Raw genomic sequence first — 18290 nt, 5'->3', positions numbered from 1 at the left:
ATGCTGCAGTAGCTGGAGTTTGTAAGGGTGCCATTTGTGAGTAGCTAATATCCGCCGAAGGGATGTTTGACTAATGCCACTCTCCAGTGACGTGCGGCGAGTGCTACGCTGTGGGCTCTTGCTGAATGAAGCTAGGACAGCCACTGATGTTTCTTCATTAGTGACAGTTTTCTTGCGTCCACATTTTGGCAAATCCAACACTGAACCAGTTTCACGAAACTTAGCAAGCAGTTTGCTAACTGTAGCATGGGAGATGGGTGGTCTCGTAGGGTGTCTTGCATTGAAATCTGCTGCAATGACCCAGTTACTGCGTTCACCAGATATCAACACAATTTCGATCCGCTCCTCACGTGTTAACCTCTTCGACATGTCAATGGCTGTGAACAAAGAGAAACTTGTAAATAACTCATGAAAGAATAAAGTTACGTTGAAACCAAGCACACCATTGTTTTTCTTGTGACATTACCAATAGGTTTGATGTGTCACATGGCCCTCTTCCTATTGAAAAAACAAAAGTTGTATCCAAGATGGCCGACTTCTAAATGGCCACCATGGTCACCACCCATCTTGAGGAGTTTGCCCCCTCACATATACTAATGTGCCACAAGCAGGACTTTAATATCACCAACCATTCCCATTTTATTACGGTGTATCCATATAAATGGCCCACCCTGTAGAAACCTTGTCTATAAATTTCTTTGTTGCACTTCATAGTTCAGTGGTTACAAAGGTCGGGGCCACTTTGCATTGCTAATTGTTATTTACCAGTCACTGAGCTCATCAACTTTCTCTAGTCTCTTATCTCCTTTCCTCGGAACAAATGTGGCAATAATAAAACTAAAAATAGAAAAAAGAAAAAGAATATCGGCATAGGCTGTCAGTCATATTGTTATGTTGTTTCATTGTATTAGTATTGGCCCAGAATTTTGCGATCCCTAATTTCCAATTGTATTAAATGACATTTTCATATTATATTATCAGCTTTTTTGCTATTTCCTCTCTGAACTGGTTCTTTCCCACGATGCAATCACTTCTTTATAGGTGGTGAAAGGGCTGGTGTAAGCTCTGCTGTTTCATAACCCTCCCTTGTTTTGTCAAACCTGGAATAATAAAAGTAGTGCACCATGGTCCAGAGAATCTGGTTTTACCTGTCTGCCAACATAAATGTCACTGCTGGAGCTTTAATGAGAGGAAGGGGGGACATTTTGCCACTTGTGACATCTTTAAGGGGTTTTAGAGGATTTGGCCGTGCATTAAGAGTGAAGAGCAGAAAAAGGATTAGTTTTATGTTGGGGAAAGTGAAGTGTTACGGTTTAGAGCTTTAATGTAGTCAGTGAAAGTCAGTACAGGCATGTTAGTGTTAGTGTATGTATGTCATGCTGGAACATTGCCCTTAAATGCTGCACTTGATTTATAGAACAGCTGAGTCAGCTGAGGATAATTTGCCCATGTGTAAAATGTAAGGTGTGTGCTTCCATGTTTTTCTCACTTTAATGTTTTCGTGTGCCATGTTTTTGTTATCATTAACAACAGCAAAAAAGCTCGTATGCATCACGAACAGGAAGAAGGAAGAGCTTTGTGTAGCTTCAGCACCCCATCTGCAGTTACCATACATGCAGGTCATGTTGTGGCCTGTTGAACCTGTCGTTCCTGGTCTGTAGTGCCTGAGCTGCAAAGGCTCTGTGAAGTCAAGTGCCATAAAAACCAGTTTGTGACAGTTGTGTGTAGTGCTGGGCGATATGACGATATATATGGTGTGGACGATAGAAAAGTGTCTATCGTGCCATTTGTCTTCTATCGTTTCTATCGTTTCTAACCCGAATTTTACAAATTATTAGATAAAATATATCATTAACCCTTTACAACCGGTTGGAGCAGGCACACTCCGTTTTGCCTAACTATTTTTAAATCCCTGTAGAACTGTAACCACGTAAGGTAGCGCAATAATGTTTTTTTTGCATATGAAACCATAGGAGTTGTACTTACATCTTATTCCATTAGCTTGCCCTAGGTCACAGTTTTCTTCCACATATAGCTTTGCAAAAATTGCATAAAAAGCACTTCCAGCAACAAAAACATAATATTCCAGACTTGCAGCAACAAAAACATAATATTCCAGAAACAGGCTTTGCCGATCCGATCAGCTGTTCATAACACTTCTTAGGTTGGAATATAAGTCAGCGCGAACTTTCGCATGTCCGCCATTACCTGTCCGAAACCGGAAGTGACGTCATCTTCGCGGAAAATGTAGTTTTTTAAGCTTCAAAGCCTATGTTAATGTTTTTAAAAGTCATGTTTGACTTTATGCTTTTCTGTATCATTTCTGGGATGCTTAGAAGTCAAATTACACTGTTGGAAATAGTTTATTTTGATGCACATGCTGTGTTTTTGCAAATTTGCATTTATTTATTTTCATTTTTCCCGTAGTATATAAAAATTTGCGTATCTCAAAAATAAAACTATGAAGACACTCAAAATAAATTTCTCGTGGTTGGAAACTATTTTGTGCAACTTTTTTGTATTTACAGTTTTGAGGGATAAACCTCTTAAATTTCTCTAACTAGAAATATATGTAAAAAAAAAAAAGATTTTCAATTTTTTTGTAGTTTATTGCACTTTTTTGCAATTTATGTAGTTAATATGGACTTAATGCATACATATTATTAAAATTTGGGCTATAACGGTTGTATTGATGTATAGCAACTTGAAATGCTCCCACAAATGGCACTGCAGCATGTAAAATGTAAAGATAAGCTCTGGCGGACTTGGTTCTATGGTAGGTCTTAAAGGGTTAAATAGCCTGTGCAAATATATTAGTGTTGTCTTCTCACTATACATACTCTTAACTTTATGCAAGAGAAAATAAAGTATAAAAAAAATGATATTTTTCGCAAAGAAACTCTGTCTTGTGGTTTTGCAACATGGTGCTGCTTTACGTGCACCCGGATTTGCAACATGCTTTACGGTAACTCAAAACAAAGACTGCACCCTCTCCACTCGCTGTTTAAAGACTGCATACTTTCCAGATGACCACAGGTCAGGTGGTATATCGTGATATATATCGTTATCGTGATATAAAAGAATTCATATCGTGATAAATATTTTTTCCATATCGCCCAGCACTAGTTGTGTGCAAAGAGCTTGTGGTTGGGTTATTGGCACCCACAAAGAGCAGTTCCTGTAAAGTCAGCCCTGCAGGTTCTGGGTATTCACAGGTTGAGTTTGGGTTCTGGCATCATCTTTCTGCTGCTGTGTTTACCACGTACTTGTGGTGTTAGTGTTTTGTTTTGTTTTTTCAGGCATTGTTGAACAATACTAGGGTTTGATGTAACCGCTGTCTCTATAGCCAAAAGTCTGTCGGGCAAGTTGATTGGTCGGCTGCTGGCTTGTTTGGGCCAGCAACAGCGTTTCCACCAAGCACAGATATGACTTCACCTTTTTTTTTATTGTTGGTGATGTGGGGCTGGACACAGAGAACAATTACTAAAAGAACATATACAATGACTGTAAAATATATTTAGAGACACAGAGTATGCACACAAAGTGTGTGCATACAAAGTATTGCCAGATTTAACCCCGTCAGCCTCCATTTTTGACATCGCAACAACAGCTAAGATGGTGCTGTCATGGTTTATGATGGAGCTGGGGCTCCTCTCACACACATGCTGCAAGCAGCAAAAACGCACAACAAGATAACCCAGGTGTTTCCTGACCATGTTTCCTCACATACAAGGTCTTGAATAATCAGGCCCCATCTTATCTTAAAGACTTCATACTACTGTATCACCCCAGTAGTGCACTGGGAGCACTCTCAGACTGCTGGTTTATGTGTCGTTTCTAGGATATTTAGAAGAAGAATGGGAGACAGAGCCTTCATCTTTCATGCCCCGCTTTGGATTCGGGATATAGACAGCCTCTTGGTCAGCCAAGCCACTGAAGAGATTTTTAATCTCAAGAGTTTCACTTCTTCGTTAAATAAAGTAAATAAATAAATAAATAAATAAAACAGCCAAACTGGGTTTCTGCTGGGTTTTGCCACCGTATTACTGCCATCCTGCTGATCTTAATTACTCTGACTTTTTTCCTCCTCTTTTTAAGCACATCTGTGGCTCACCACCTACTTCTTTTCCTTAAGTCTGTGTGAGAGCCACTGTGTTCCCTTTTGGGAGGCCAGTCTGATTCTCAGTCTCAGCTGACGGTCCTCCCAGCCGTCCATGCTGCCTATGATCACAGTTGATTGGATTTAGACTTCTGTGCTGGACCTAGATTTCTCACTGTGGAGATAAAGGTTTAAGGTCAGGCACACTGTTCAAAGCTCTGAATAAATATGGCTGAGGGAGCTGTCACCAAGCTCGATCCCTTCCTGTAAAGATAACCCGATGGTGCTTAACGGCACTTTGGTGTTTCTTTTCAAACATTTTCTTATTTTTCAGCATTTTGTCTGTATCTTTATTGAATTCAAATTGTGTGTCATATTAGAAGATTGTGTAATTGTATCTATCGGTATCAACGTCTTTGGCGATACCAATGGCTTGTTTTGTCTGATTAACAGAAAAAGCCAAATATGTCTTATTTGTAAAGATGGAAAAGAGTGCTGACATAAGTAAGAACTCCAGCTTCTTCCGACAATCCACAGACATGCATGGATTAGGTAAAGTTGGTATTGTAAATTGGCCGTAGGTGTTCGCTGCAACCCCTGAATTGGATAAGTGGAAGAAAATGGGTGGATGGGAAATGATGGGTCAGCGGTGGTAGTGCTGGTAGACGAGCAGTTCGCCGGTAGCTACGGGCTGCCTGTCTGCTTACAGAGAGTGCTTGTCTGTTCTGTCTGGTCAACATGATGTCAGCTGATAAAATGTTACACCTGGAACTCGTCTGTTTACAGCACCAACAAAATAAAGTACTGACAGTGTGGGTCGTTGTTACTGACAGACTGTTGTTTCATCTGGCTGAAAATAACGGGGTGTCTATAGAAGACCAGCAGTTTGAGAGAACTACTCAAGCTAAAGCCACGCTCGTAATGACTAGCTACCCCTGGCGGAGGTCGGGTGGGGCTTCTGTGCACACAGCCAAAGACGTGTTCTTGAGATGACCATAGTTGGGATACCTGCTCTCACTGTCATTGTACTCTTTACAGAGAGTAGGAAAAACTGTCTGAGCTCATTATTTAAAACTGTTTCCAAGGTAAATATGAATATTCACTACTGTAACTTATTACATTTAAATATAATATATCAGAAGATAATGAAAAGCATAAACAGCCTAATTTAAACTGAGCAAAGGAAATGTATCTAATTAGCATTTTTATTATTCACTTCTACAGTTTAGTCACTCATTCATGTGTAAATATGCAGATTAGAATAGGCCTACATTGCTGAAATTACTCATTGCACTTAGCTAGTAAATATGTGACTAATATCGTATTGTATATGTAGGTATGGGTAAATAATATTTCTAGCAATACTGAAAATGAAACAATGGAGATGGTAGTGTTCACATTGAGATGTCTCTGTTTCCCTGACTTGTGCAAATTCATTTGTGTTTGTGATGAGAGGTGTATATCCTCTGGTGGTACATCAACCCATCCCCCCCCCCCCATCTTATCAGCAGATTCACTGGAAGCTCGATCAAATATAGAAAAATAATCACTTTCTCTTTTCTCTCTACTTCTATGGTGCCCTCACTGTCACCATCTCAAGCCTGTTGAAGTTTTGTCTTATTAAATCTGATCCTTGTTTAGTTATGAAGGTGGGTTTTTTCTTCTAAAGAAAAAAAAGTGACTGAATGGAGATCTCATTAACATTGATCTGGGTGCCTAGATAAACTTCCCGCCCGACTCCCAAGCCCAGGATTGGCTGCTGATATCTGGTTCCAAGCTGAATTCACACCAGTGAGGTGACGAAGCCGCAGCATGGTCTGTTTCTCTGGAGGGCCCATATGAATAATTAAGAGGTGGAGCTTATGTGAAGGAGTCAGTTAAGATGCAGAGTCACAGTGGTCTCCATGGTAGCAGGATCATATTATCAGGATCACGTCTCCTTTGGCCAGGTGACAGTCGAAATAGGACTGTGTTAGGCTGAGAGAGATTGGACTGGAAGGAGGATTTTTATTTCAACTGGATGGTTTCACAACATCAGTGAGTCAAAACTTTGGTTTAGATTCATTATTTTGTGGTCAAAGTTGTTCAGCTGTTCATATTTCATTACTTTTCTATGACTGGGTCTGTGGTGTTTTTCACCCAGCTGAAACCAAATAAGGGAAACTGCAGGTGAAAGTGACCCTGAGGCTGGTGCTCCGTTAGGTTCCAGCAGTTCCTGGCTGCATTAGAGCTGTCAGCAATAACTACAAAACCCCCCAGCAAAAAACAAAACAAAAACACAGGTTCAGATCATTCAAATATTGCATTATAATCCACAAGAGGGCCAAAAATCACAAGAACTACTTTGATAAGTGGTTATAGTTCAGCATAAACATGTTTTAAAGGATCTACATACCTACACATTAGAAGGGCTGCAGTTCCCTGTTGTGGTCGGTGGCTTTGTAATATCCTAGAACTAGAACCACCAGTAAACTGGCACTGTGCATTAAATACATCAGAATTCATTTGACCGACTAGCCCAACCGATACAGGCTTTTTAAGCTTGATACAGATACCAATATTTCATGCCTTTAAAGACTGATATTCTGATACATGAGCCGATATTTCTTTTGTAATGGTTTTCTTTTTTCATTCCAAACATGTTTGTTGCTAACAATGAAGCTGCGTAGTGTCCTCTGGCAGAAATGCTTTGCATTTTCAGTCGTCATTGAGGACGTTTCTCTCAAGTTGAATCTACACCCAGTGTCTTCAAAGGGAAACTCAACAACCCCACACTGCTTGCATCAGTACTGCTTTCCCCCATTTGTTTCATTTTCACTATTGAATGTTTTTTTCTTTCAACATTTAGTTATACAATTGAATTTGGCATATTTGTTGACAGTGCTTGTCTGCAGGAAGGAAAGGCTAGAAAGCCAAAGGACAAGAAGAGCTTCAGCCAAGTTGTGTGTGTGCAGGTTTTTCTGGAATTTCAGTTAGTTTTTAGGTGCTTGATCGTAATAAACACGAACACTAATTCTGTCTTTGGACGATAGCATTAATCCTAAAAGTATGTGTATCGCAAAAGTCAGACAAAGTAAGGCTGTTGGTTGTCACCGCCTGAGAGCTCTGCGGTCACCTGGATGTGAGAAGTCAAGACCCTATTTATATTCACAGGGAAAATAGATCCTTTTTCAAAGCTGATCAATAATTGATGGCTGAGGCTACATCTAGAGCATATTTCACTACTTTTTGTGCTTATGCAACAAGCTCTTAGTGTATGCTTTTTTTCAGTTCAGTTGAATTCTCTTTATTTTAGGCCTGAAGTGATGCAGTGGAATTAATCTAGACCTCCCTGAGTCTGCTTCACCTTTATGAAACATCCCCCAAACTGCACTTTAAAGGAAGTTATTTTCAGCTCTAATCTCAGATGTGGAGGAAATGGATGGAGCCTGTATCTCGCTTTGCAGCATGGCCCGTTCATAATCGTATGAGGGCAAAGGCTATGTGATTGGTGGATTGTGGAAGGATAGTGAAGCCAGAGATGATTGACAATGATGAGATATCATTTTTTTACTCTTAATCCCTGTGACTTTACCGAGAATGCAGGGAAAATAAACCTCCTGGCCATGATTGCACCAGGCTAGACTGATAGCACTGATTGTAAGCAATTGTATTTGATACTGCTATGACCTAGAGCAACCATAAGGGCTTTGGTTAATCTGAACAGACATTTGTAAGAGCTGGACAGGCTATACATTATGAAGGTACTTAATCGCGGATAGTGCCACTAGTGGTGACTCCAAAATTGACACAGTTTCATATTTTGTAACTGAGTGTGTCTTCAGTTTGCTGAGTCTGTTATATACTGTAGCTAGCACATGAAATTTATATTCATAATGTAGTTTTTAAAGGGAAATTAAATTCTGTCATTTTTTGTTTTTAAACCAAAATGATGCAAGCAGCAACCTCTGGGGCTAAAAAATCAGCTCATAGATGTTAATAACTGTAGGACCACGTGTATCCCCATTCAACTTCCATGTTAAAGTTCCCGATTTTAACCATGTGAATCATTTAACATGTGCACAGACTAGTATAAAAATATTCCTAATTTCTATTTGCAGTTAATAATTTTCTCATTCTTTTGGATACTTGTAAGGTTTAAGTTAGGGGCCATTGAAGCAGGGTTATTATAGTGAACTAAAACAAAAAGATTTTCTAAAAAGCTGAAACAAGAAAAAAACATTCTGAAAATGAACTGTAACTAAATTGAATTAAGACAAATATTGAAAATGAATCCCAAAATACAATTGAATTACAAAATGCTAAACTATAACAACTCTGGTTTGAAGTGTGTCCAAGATACATGCGGTCCAGGTTAGGGCTGGGCCATATCATACCGTTCACGGTAATACTGGTATAATGTTGGGCAACGATAAGAAAATGAAATATCGCCATAGAATATGGGTAAAACGCGCATGCACAGTGCCTTTGTTTTCATACGCACATGGTGGAAAAAGCATGGCGGCGATGGAGAATGAGAAGGGTGAAAGTGGATCGTTGAATGAAACGGATGAACCAGAATTGGTTTGTAAAAATGCTGCAACTTCAATGGTGTGGAACTGGTTTAGCTTTCGTCCGTCAGATACACAACAAAGCACTATTTTTGGTAGAGCATGCTAGCGGGCTGTCGTTATTACCGTGTTTTTTGAAAAATACGGCACACTTAAAATCTGAAAATCGACAGTGCCCCTTATAATCCCGTGTGCCTTATGTATGAATTCTGGTTGCGTTTACTGACCTCGAAACAATTTTATGTGGTACACGGCGCTCGAAAATCTGTCAAATGTTTTAGTACGACTTTGCTAAGCTACGAAGCCGCACCGCTTGATGGATTGTCGCAGCATTACGGCTATCGTAGGCAGTAGCCTCGCGGAGTGATACGTACTGTGCTTCAACATAATATTACCATATTGTGTGTGTATAACCTCTTTTTAAGTTTTGTAGATATTATACATGGTTATGCTGAGGATATGTCAGCCAGTTTCCACTGGAAATGTCTTTTGGTTAAACGGTCAGCAAGGAATTTGCATTTGCACTGTTAAATTTTTATATAACTTTAATGCACCTAAAAAACAGCTGCTTGTTTAAGTGAAAATACATTGATGGGGTTTTTTTTTTTTTTACACTAACAAAGTTGTGGAGTTGTAAAGTATTTTGTCTAGTGTCAATTATATCGTCAGTTATATCGTTATCGAAAATTTTCAAATGTATATCGTGATAAATATTTTTGGTCATATCGCCCTGCTCTAGTCCAGGTTCTATTCCTCTGTTACTTAGCACTTGCTGTATATGCACATTACTAATTAAGCTTGCTAACATTAGCTGGGAACTGCCGAGCACTATAATCTCTAAATATGGCCATGGCCTCAAAAAAACATGACAGTTGACATTGAACATTGAAACTTCAAAATCCGGAGTTTTGAAACCACTGGGTAAGGTAACAGTGGCTACACCTATCTTTTATTTACGGTTTTTACTCTGACAGTAAAACACACACACTCACTCACTCACTCTGCTAACACATCCTTTAGACATCTCCCTCAAAGAAAAACCTCATGGTCTGTTTGCCAGTGTTGTTGTTGTTGATCACTGTCTTTTTTAGATTATAATCTTTCCTCACGACTTGAATTTCAGCAGTGGCCTTAAGGCTATTGGACAGAATTCAATGCATTCCTTCAAATGTAGTTGGAAAATCCCCCGCATATTTACAGCGATCTAATCGTTTTTATAACAGTTGCACTACTGTGGAATTGGGGAAGAAGCGCTGCACACAGAGACTGAATACTGACCTGGGCAGCATTTGATGCATAGCTAGACTCGTTTCAAACATATTTAAAGTATGTAAATGTGGCTCTGATGAAGAACACTTTCTGGGGGAAAGATGCCAAACAGCAGTTCCAGTTGATGTTAACACTGTTAATCTTCAGACAGAAAGCAGAAACCTTACCAAGTACGGGGACAGAAATTATAAAACACAATCTATATTTATGTTTGCCTAATGCGTAAAAGGTCCTGGGTTTGAGACCGGGAGGAAATACTCCTCCCTCAAGGGAGCGGCCAAAAAAAGCCTCTTTCTATTGTGGGAAATCCTATTTTTATGGAAATGTGAGTTTTAGTCCTCATCCTTTTAGTTTTAATTCCAGCTAGACAACTAGAAGTTTGCCTTGGATGCTTGTTTTCCGCCATCGGCATCATCATACTCTTAGCTGTTACAGTTCACCCTCTCTGTCGCTGTGGTCGATGTGAAACTCGCTGCTATTGTTGCAGCCATGCAGAAATGCCACCACAGAAACTGCATTTGAAAGTCTAATATCAGTGCCAGATCTACCTGGAGCACATAGGGTTAATGCTTTAAACTCAACAGCTGAAGCTTAAATTTCACCGCTTTTGTCCCAGCAGGATAAAGTGCTTTGCCACTGCTCTGGGAGGACACTGATTTCTGTCAGAACTGAATGATTCAGTTGTTTTTATCTTTACCGTCGCCTCTTGAACCTTCAGAGTTTGATGCACTGCCATGTCTTCCAACAATGAAATGGCCATTCAGCAGGTAGTTATGTCATCATCTCAAGTTGCCACGGATCATATTTTCTGCTACCGTAGCCGGCTGTCATCACACAGAGTTTCAGTGGGCTGTTGCTGGTGAGAGCCAGGGGGCTCCCTGCCAGACTAATTAAGATCCTGAATTAGAAACCAGAAGGCAACTGAGAGGCAATATATGCACCACTGGGGGCTGAATGGTTGCATTGCTCCTTTCTCTAGGGATCACAGGACATCAGAAAGCCTCCTAACAAAGGGGTTATGGATTTCAGAGTTAAATAAGACGGATAGATGCAGGAAATCAGGTCAGACGAGAGAGCTGGCGCCAACTGGGACCATGTGTGTTTTCAGAAACCGAAGCGGTTGAGTCAGTGTTCTGTGTAGGTTTTGGCTCGTGCATCTTACAGCGATGTACCACGGGGTTGTCTGAGCAGCGTTCCTTTCTGATAAACAGCCCCAGAGCCTCCCATGCTTGTCAGCGCCCAACTAGAGAGCACTGCCAGCCTTTTTTCGTGCCCTCCTCCAACAGAGTCCCGAGCAGCGAGAGACATCCGATGTTATCAGCACTGCAGATTTGCCAGCGCTGCTGCCAAAGGCTTGTCTTATGAATTCACAGTGAAGTACCGAGATTTTTCTTTCTTTCCTTTTTTTTATTGTCGTTCCCGTTATGCACACATCACAAAGCAAATTGGACTAGTAAATGTCCGAAAGACGGAATACAGAATTGGCTTAATTTCTGACAATGTCATATTTGTACAAATGTATAAAACCATTTCTGTGCACGCAAAAAGCAAACACAGGCCTCCGTCCTAAATGACTGAACATTTATGGTGTGTCATAACCTGCAGTGAGATTCCAGCCCTGCTGGAAGCTGCTCGCAGCTGTCTCTGACCTATTTATGAAGCTGATGGATGGAAGGTGAAAAGAGCCTTTGTGTGGCTGCCTTTTGTGTTTCTTGGGAAGGTGCTGATGATTTCCTTTCGGCACTTAATTGCTGGCGTATCCATCTTTGCTGTGCTTTAGATCCAGGACGAATATTCCTCTCTAAATGTTCAACAAATTCAGTAATTCTGATACAGGCAGGAGCATGTGGTGTTGTAGTTGTTTCGGTCAAGTGAGTATTGGGGTTTTTCAAAGTGTTGCATTCATGCAAGCGGCTGTGGTTTTGACCTGGTTAGAGCTGCTTTAAAAGGGTCTAAGAAAGACGCAGTTCAGAAGCAAGGCTGCAGAAATCCTCTCCTCACACTTACCCTCGTTTACAGCAGCAGTGGCTGAATGCAGATGACAACACATCTTTTTTCTTTTGGCTTGACTGCGTGCTGTAAAGTTTGTTTGTTTTTTTTGTTGTTGTTTTTGATGTTGTTGTTGCTGTGGCATAATGCCTAAAGCCAGAGGCATTTATTTAGCTTAGCAGAAATTGCCTAGAGGTCGTCAGTTAATACTTGTTGAACTATTTAACAGCTCCAAAAAGTGCTGCAGGGCAGCCTCATTTTACATTATGGGCAAAAAGCTTGATGGTTAAAGCCAAATTTGCTGATAATGGCGCAGTTATGTTCAGCTAGCTATAAAGCCAGGGAGTGCAGCAAATTAGAGTTGAATGTTTATGCTGATTAGCCTGGTGAGGTTTTCTCTAAGATACAAGAAGCTGTTTGCACGGCAGAGAACAGAACAATGTGTTATAATCAGAAAAGGGATGTTTGTTTCGGTTTCATTCATGTGGTCAGGCATGCACGCAAATGCTGGTTAATAAGATATCTGGTAGCTGCTTGTTTACAGCACACACAGGCACCAGCATAGATTAATATTAATGATGTGTGCCAGTGTTTCTGATAAATGTTATTTCTTGTTGCTGTAAATAACAATCGGAGTATTCAATACTCTCATCAAGTATATTCTGCTAAGATTAGCGCAGGAGTTGCAGGTTAAAGGTGATCTGTTATTCTTGTTATGGCTCCATTCTGTTATCTTTTCTTTAATATAACTCAGCATATGGCTTCAGTGTAGAGCTATTCGATATAACGATATATATTGGATGACGATATGAAAACGTCTATCGTTTCATCTTAAGCTTTCGTTTGTTTCATGGTGTCGCAAAATAAACTGTTTACGGCAATATTTTTTCATGGTTTTGATGGTCGCTTTAGTGGCTATATTAATTTCTTAAAGTTCTCCCTTTCTCTTATATTTAAAATAACTACACTACGGACGGTCAAGTGACTGTTTTTACGCATTGTCGTTAGCAACAACGACGATAAAACCAGCGTGTGGCTCCATCATCCGCTTGTTTATTTTCCACATACACCTTTCACAATAAAGCTGAAGATCCTGTTGAGATTTTTTAAAATAAACTGAGATGATGACAAACAGAAAGACCAGTCAAAACAAATCCAGGATCTTATTCCTAAACAAGAGGCTACCTCTGTAGCATGGACATGGTTTGGTTATGAAAAGTCTGACACGGACCAGAAGATTGTACTATGGAAATTATGCAGGAAACCGGACCCCATATCAGACTCAAACACAGCAAACCTCGTCTACCACATACACAAGAATCACGTGAAAGAGTGTGGAGAGAGTTTACGGATGAGAAGCAAAAAAGAGTCGTCAGGTGCTCCAAATAAACCTTAGACTCAAACGTTAGAACAGGCTTTTCCCAGCAGCACGCCGCGTAATAAATAATCGCAAAGAAAATGGCGGCCATTACAACTTACATCTTAAAATGTATAGTGTCAAGCATCGGTCAAAACTCGACTCCAGGTACACGACGCCCAGCTGAAAACACTTCACGCAAGTCGAGTTGCCCGAGATTCACAGAATTGACAGAAAATGTAAAATTTTTGTGATATATATCGTTGTCGGGGCGATAAATGTCTTATATCGGGATAACAGTCTTGTAACCTGCTTAGCTCGGAGGCTCCATGTGATTTAAATGCTGTCTCACAAAATGAGCGATACTACAAGCACAGCAAAAGGGCGGTTTGATGCAAGAAGCATATACAGGCTGCTGACTGGACAGATTACATGTGCTATGTGCAAACCTGCATTCCAGCTAATCATAAAGGTACGACGCCACATGTGTACAACTTCTGCTGACTGGATTTCAGTGATGGGCTTTTGATATTCTTCATCGGGCATGCTCTAAAAACTTAAAACGAGAAGAAATAGCTCTAAAAACTCTCTCTTCCTGTGACTTGAAAAGATTCAAAGTCTGTGTCCTCCAAACTCAGGTGTGAATTTATTTTGAATAGTAGACTTTTTTCCTTTTTTTTTTAACGAATATCAACAGCTGAGCTTAAAAAAAAAGTGTAGTTCATTTAGTACAGTACCACAAACAGCTGCTGAAAAGGCAAGACTGTCTCAGACTGTTGGAAGTTGTAGACAATTATTAAACAACTGGTTGATTAATAATTTAAATGTTAGTGAAACCCAGGCCCCGTATTAACTGATGAATTAATTGTAGCTCAGCTTGTCTCGCCTTACTGTGTTTACCTGTACGCCTCAAACTCGCGTACTGCTGTCCGACCCCACACGCAGACCAAGTCTGAGAGCCCCTCTCTAAACGTGTTGCGAACATGAGAGTGCGATGACAAAAAGTGAAAGGGTTTAAAATTCTGTTTGTGTTCTCACCTGTCAGTGAGGAAGATAAATTGTAAGCTATTCAAATGTTTTTATTTCAGGGACAGTATACACCCTTTTGCATAAACATTCACACAGCAACATCAATCACACACGATACTATCTGGATTAAACAAGACTGCTTCTGTTTCAAGAGTCGCAGAAGCATTAAAGTCATTTCTTTTTCTTCTTTTTTCCTTTTCTTTCTGTTGGTTTTTTTGTTTTACTAGTCAAATTTGGTGTGTTACCATGCGACACGCAAATGAACCTCCACACACTGAGCACAGCAGCCTTCAGCTGGGTGTGCTCCAGCTCCGTTGTGTGTGGCCTGCTGCAGTTAGAAACAGGTTGATCTTCTTAAACTAATAGTGGAGGAGAAGTACGCTTCACTGACATTGATCACCTCCACCCAGTTACTCATTTTCAAGAATTTGTTCAACTAAATTGCATGCCTGTATTGTTTTCAGCATCTATGGTCATGCTTTATTGCTTATAGGTTTTGGTCTGCTGGTTAAGTTGTTGCACCTTTTGCAAATCCACCTTTATCTCACAGTTCATCTCCGGTAAATATTATTTTATACAGGTGATGATGCAGGATTTATATGGTGAATGGACAAGTTCCTTTTTTCTACTCCTACCCGCCTTGTTTAACATTTGCACACACAGTCACACTTCGACGGGTGATTCGGTGGCAGTTCGGGGTTCTCCGTCTTGCCTCGGGATACATTGTCGTGCAGACTGGAGTAGTTGGGGAATCACCACTCCAAAGTGGTAGTCGACCCGCTCTACCTCCTGAGCCACAGCCAATAGAGCTGCGTCATATTTAATTTAAAGATTTAACATGGCTTGAGTTGTGTGTGTTTACATTAATCAATCTTAATGTGTTAGTTTGAGGCATGTGTTTGTTGTCCGAGTATGAGGTACAGGACAGGTGGTCTAGATTATTCCCTGTGTTTTGTTTATAATGGGAATTTTTTCATCAGCAGGATGCAAAATTATTCTGATCTTCTCATATGAAACAGTGCTTTGCTGTTATTTTGACAGGTATGTGTTGAGGTCTAGTAAATAACTTATGCTTGTATGCTTTTGCAGAACTTCTCAGCTGTAGAAGTAAAACAGTTTAGAAAGCAGTTTATATCCATTTATTCAACAATCAGCAGACAAAATAATTATTTTCAGTTTGGTTCCCTTTCTTTGTGAGTGTGACACGCCCATACTATATTTTTTTTCATATTAAAAGAAATGGTTAAACTTCATAGTTACCTCAAAACTCCAGTAAGTTACTAGATCTTGTCTCACTGAAACAACTGAAGTGGTCTGTTACTTGAATCAACTACAAATATTTAACTGAATATGAGTTGCGGTGCACAAAAAACAAATGTTGTGTTGTTGCATAATTTTTCACTAAGTTTTTAACTTTAACAAATAACAGGGCATTGGCTCATTAACTGCTTTAATCTTTTCGCTGCTAATACCGAGGCTCTGAGCTCGGGATAGGTTTAGCTACCACTTTAGCTACTTTGCCTTTGTTGGATTTTTTAAAATCTCCATGTTTATCTGGGTGAGGGTGATTGAAGTAGTTTTGTTGTTTACTTTGGTAAACTTTGCGTCTTCACTTACAGTGAAGTATTTCCATACTAGTGACATATGGGCATGTGGCTGAGTGTGTGTATGTTGTGCATGCTTGTAATAGGACCCCACCTCAGTTTACTGTAAGTTATATCTCAAACTGCCAAACCTCTCTTGGTTATCAGTGTTTTTAAATAATCATGGTCATGTGGGATTGTCCTAGGGAAGGCAACTCCCTTGTTATCTGAGTTTACCAAAGCAACTACCTAACTCGTAATCTCTCCTTCCTCTCTGTTTGTGTTTTCTGCAGCAGGTTGGACTCTGCCCCCTGAGATGTTACTGAGCGGTGAGGATGGATCAAAGAAGGAAATCATGACGGTGACGAGCTGCATGCCACCCTCCAAAAACTGCCGCAGTCGCTCCAACTGACACAGATATGCCTCGCCTGCCCTCCTGATTCCTTTTGCCCAACTCTTTATCTTTCCCCCTGTCCAGTCAAAGTCAGTCCAGCTCTTCCAAGTCTCTGTCCTGTCAGCATGGCTACACCTTTCCTGTGGAAACTGTCCTCTCAGAAGCTGGGCTTCTTCCTGGTCAGCTTCGGCTTCATCTGGGGCATGATGCTGCTGCATTTCACCATCCAGCAGCGAGCCAGCCACGAGAACAGTGCCGTGCTGCGTCAGCAGATCCTCGACCTTAGCAAGCGCTACATCAAAGCACTGGCTGAGGAGAACCAAAGTGTCATGGATGGTCCGTATGTAGGAACCATGACGGCTTATGGTGAGTAGTCGACTCTCTAACATGGCTACTCTGCTTTTAGCAAACGAGAGCAATCTTTCTACCTTTACTACAGAATCTTTGTCGCCAAATGTGCTCTTCAGCAAGGCCAGGATGCATATCTCAATCAGTCACAAAATAGTTTGACACATGCTTCCAGAGCTGAACATTTCTGGGACTTACCTGACAGTGCATGTCATCAATCAGTGTTTGACCTCTGGAGTATGAATCTCTGTGAGACTGCTGTGATTTGCAAGTAGTCTGGGGCACTTACTGCTCACAAGTGGTGGGCCTGTACTTGGCATCATACACACCCTTATTAAAGCAGCTTCCTTGCTTAGACCACAGAGTATTGCAGAAGTGCAAATGCATATGAAGCAGATCGTTTCCTGGTGCGTGGTATGTAAGAGCTGAAGAAAATCATTTGACCTGATTCTCTTGATAGTGCCCCCCATCTCCATCTTACTGATATCGCTCTCCAGGTTTAAGGTTGGGTATGGTTGGTTATTTTAGTGCTGTAAATGTGTCACTTTAAGTGTAAAAGGCCAGATACATGTACATGTTTAAGTGTGAAGCATAGCAAAATTCAAGACAGTTATTTTAGGCTGTTGGCCTCTGTTTTCACATCTTCTTTAAATTGGATGGAATAGTTCCACTTGTCTGCCTCCTGAACAGGTGCAGCATCGGCTCTATTTTTAAAAAAAAAATGTTCGGGAGCTTTAACGTCAATACAGCTGCATTGGAGCATAATACTGTAATAGCACAGGTCCAGAAGAGCCATCAATAAGTTATTCATGCCATTAATAGACCTGTATGGCTCAATGGGAGGCTTCATTAGAAACCTGAGATTGGAATTGATTGTTCTCTAATGCCCAGAGAAACAACAGGATACAGTAGAGCTCCTGGAGATTAGGAACGTGAAGAAGGAGCCAGAGCGAGAAGAGAAACAAGTGCGCTGGTAGCATAGGGTGTCAAATTTCTGCTCCCCCCCTTTTCTGACACGCATTAAACTGCTTTTGTTTATTTCAAAGTGCATGCAGAATGTGGAAAAAATTCAGGCCCCTACGCAAAACGTCTTCCTATCCAAATTACTGCCAGTAATCAGGCTCTGCTTAAAACATTTAACTCAGCAGTGTCATCTGAGCTGCTTGGAGGAAATAAACTTCAACATCTGCATTATTATATTAAGTCATTATTATTGCTCGCTTGTGCTGCTTTCATTGCCCAGACTTGAAGTACATTTGCATGGGACCTATCCTCCTGTAAACTCTGTGATTTGTTTGGGGTAAAGTGGTCTGAGCCCCATCCATAGATTTATTTGTAATACATCAGCCTGCCGTTCCAGGGAACAGATTCCTGTCCAGTTTGTTTTGTTCCCTTATATGATCGATTGATTTTCACACTGCTGTAGCAGTCTGCTGACCGGCGTCCAATATCCCATCACAGTCCATTTCAAGTCCTTGATTAGATAGCCGAGCACTGGGATCCTCTGTGCTTCCTGTGTTTGGCTTGATACAATTTGTAATGAGTTTACTGGGAAACAGCGTTTCCTCCTTTACCACCCATAAATGACCCATGCCATCTTAATGCATGTGGCTTTAATACTGTAACTCCTGAAAGCTGATTTGGGCCACTTAGTTGCTTTTAATGGTCAGGA

At 40.6% G+C, this 18290-nt stretch overlaps 1 protein-coding gene across 2 annotated transcripts in view; it reads left to right on the top strand.

Moving 5' to 3' along the window:
* The window catches only part of mgat5 (alpha-1,6-mannosylglycoprotein 6-beta-N-acetylglucosaminyltransferase), a 105302-nt gene that overhangs the window by 3462 nt on the left and 83550 nt on the right, over nt 1-18290 (top strand). Inside the window, exon 2 of one of the 2 annotated variants that reach the window (XM_063465800.1) lies at nt 16173-16636. In XM_063465800.1, the coding sequence (XP_063321870.1) occupies nt 16396-16636 (241 nt within the window). In that variant the 5' untranslated portion in view covers nt 16173-16395. Of the gene's footprint in view, nt 1-16169; nt 16637-18290 lie in introns of both variants that reach the window. The other variant, XM_063465799.1, reaches the window with a different exon arrangement.

This window comes from Pelmatolapia mariae, linkage group LG23 (genome assembly GCF_036321145.2).
Source record: "Pelmatolapia mariae isolate MD_Pm_ZW linkage group LG23, Pm_UMD_F_2, whole genome shotgun sequence".
Lineage (NCBI taxonomy): Eukaryota > Metazoa > Chordata > Actinopteri > Cichliformes > Cichlidae > Pelmatolapia > Pelmatolapia mariae.
The sequence above is the reverse complement of the archived record's forward strand: the minus strand, read 5'-3'. Positions and strand labels throughout refer to the sequence as shown.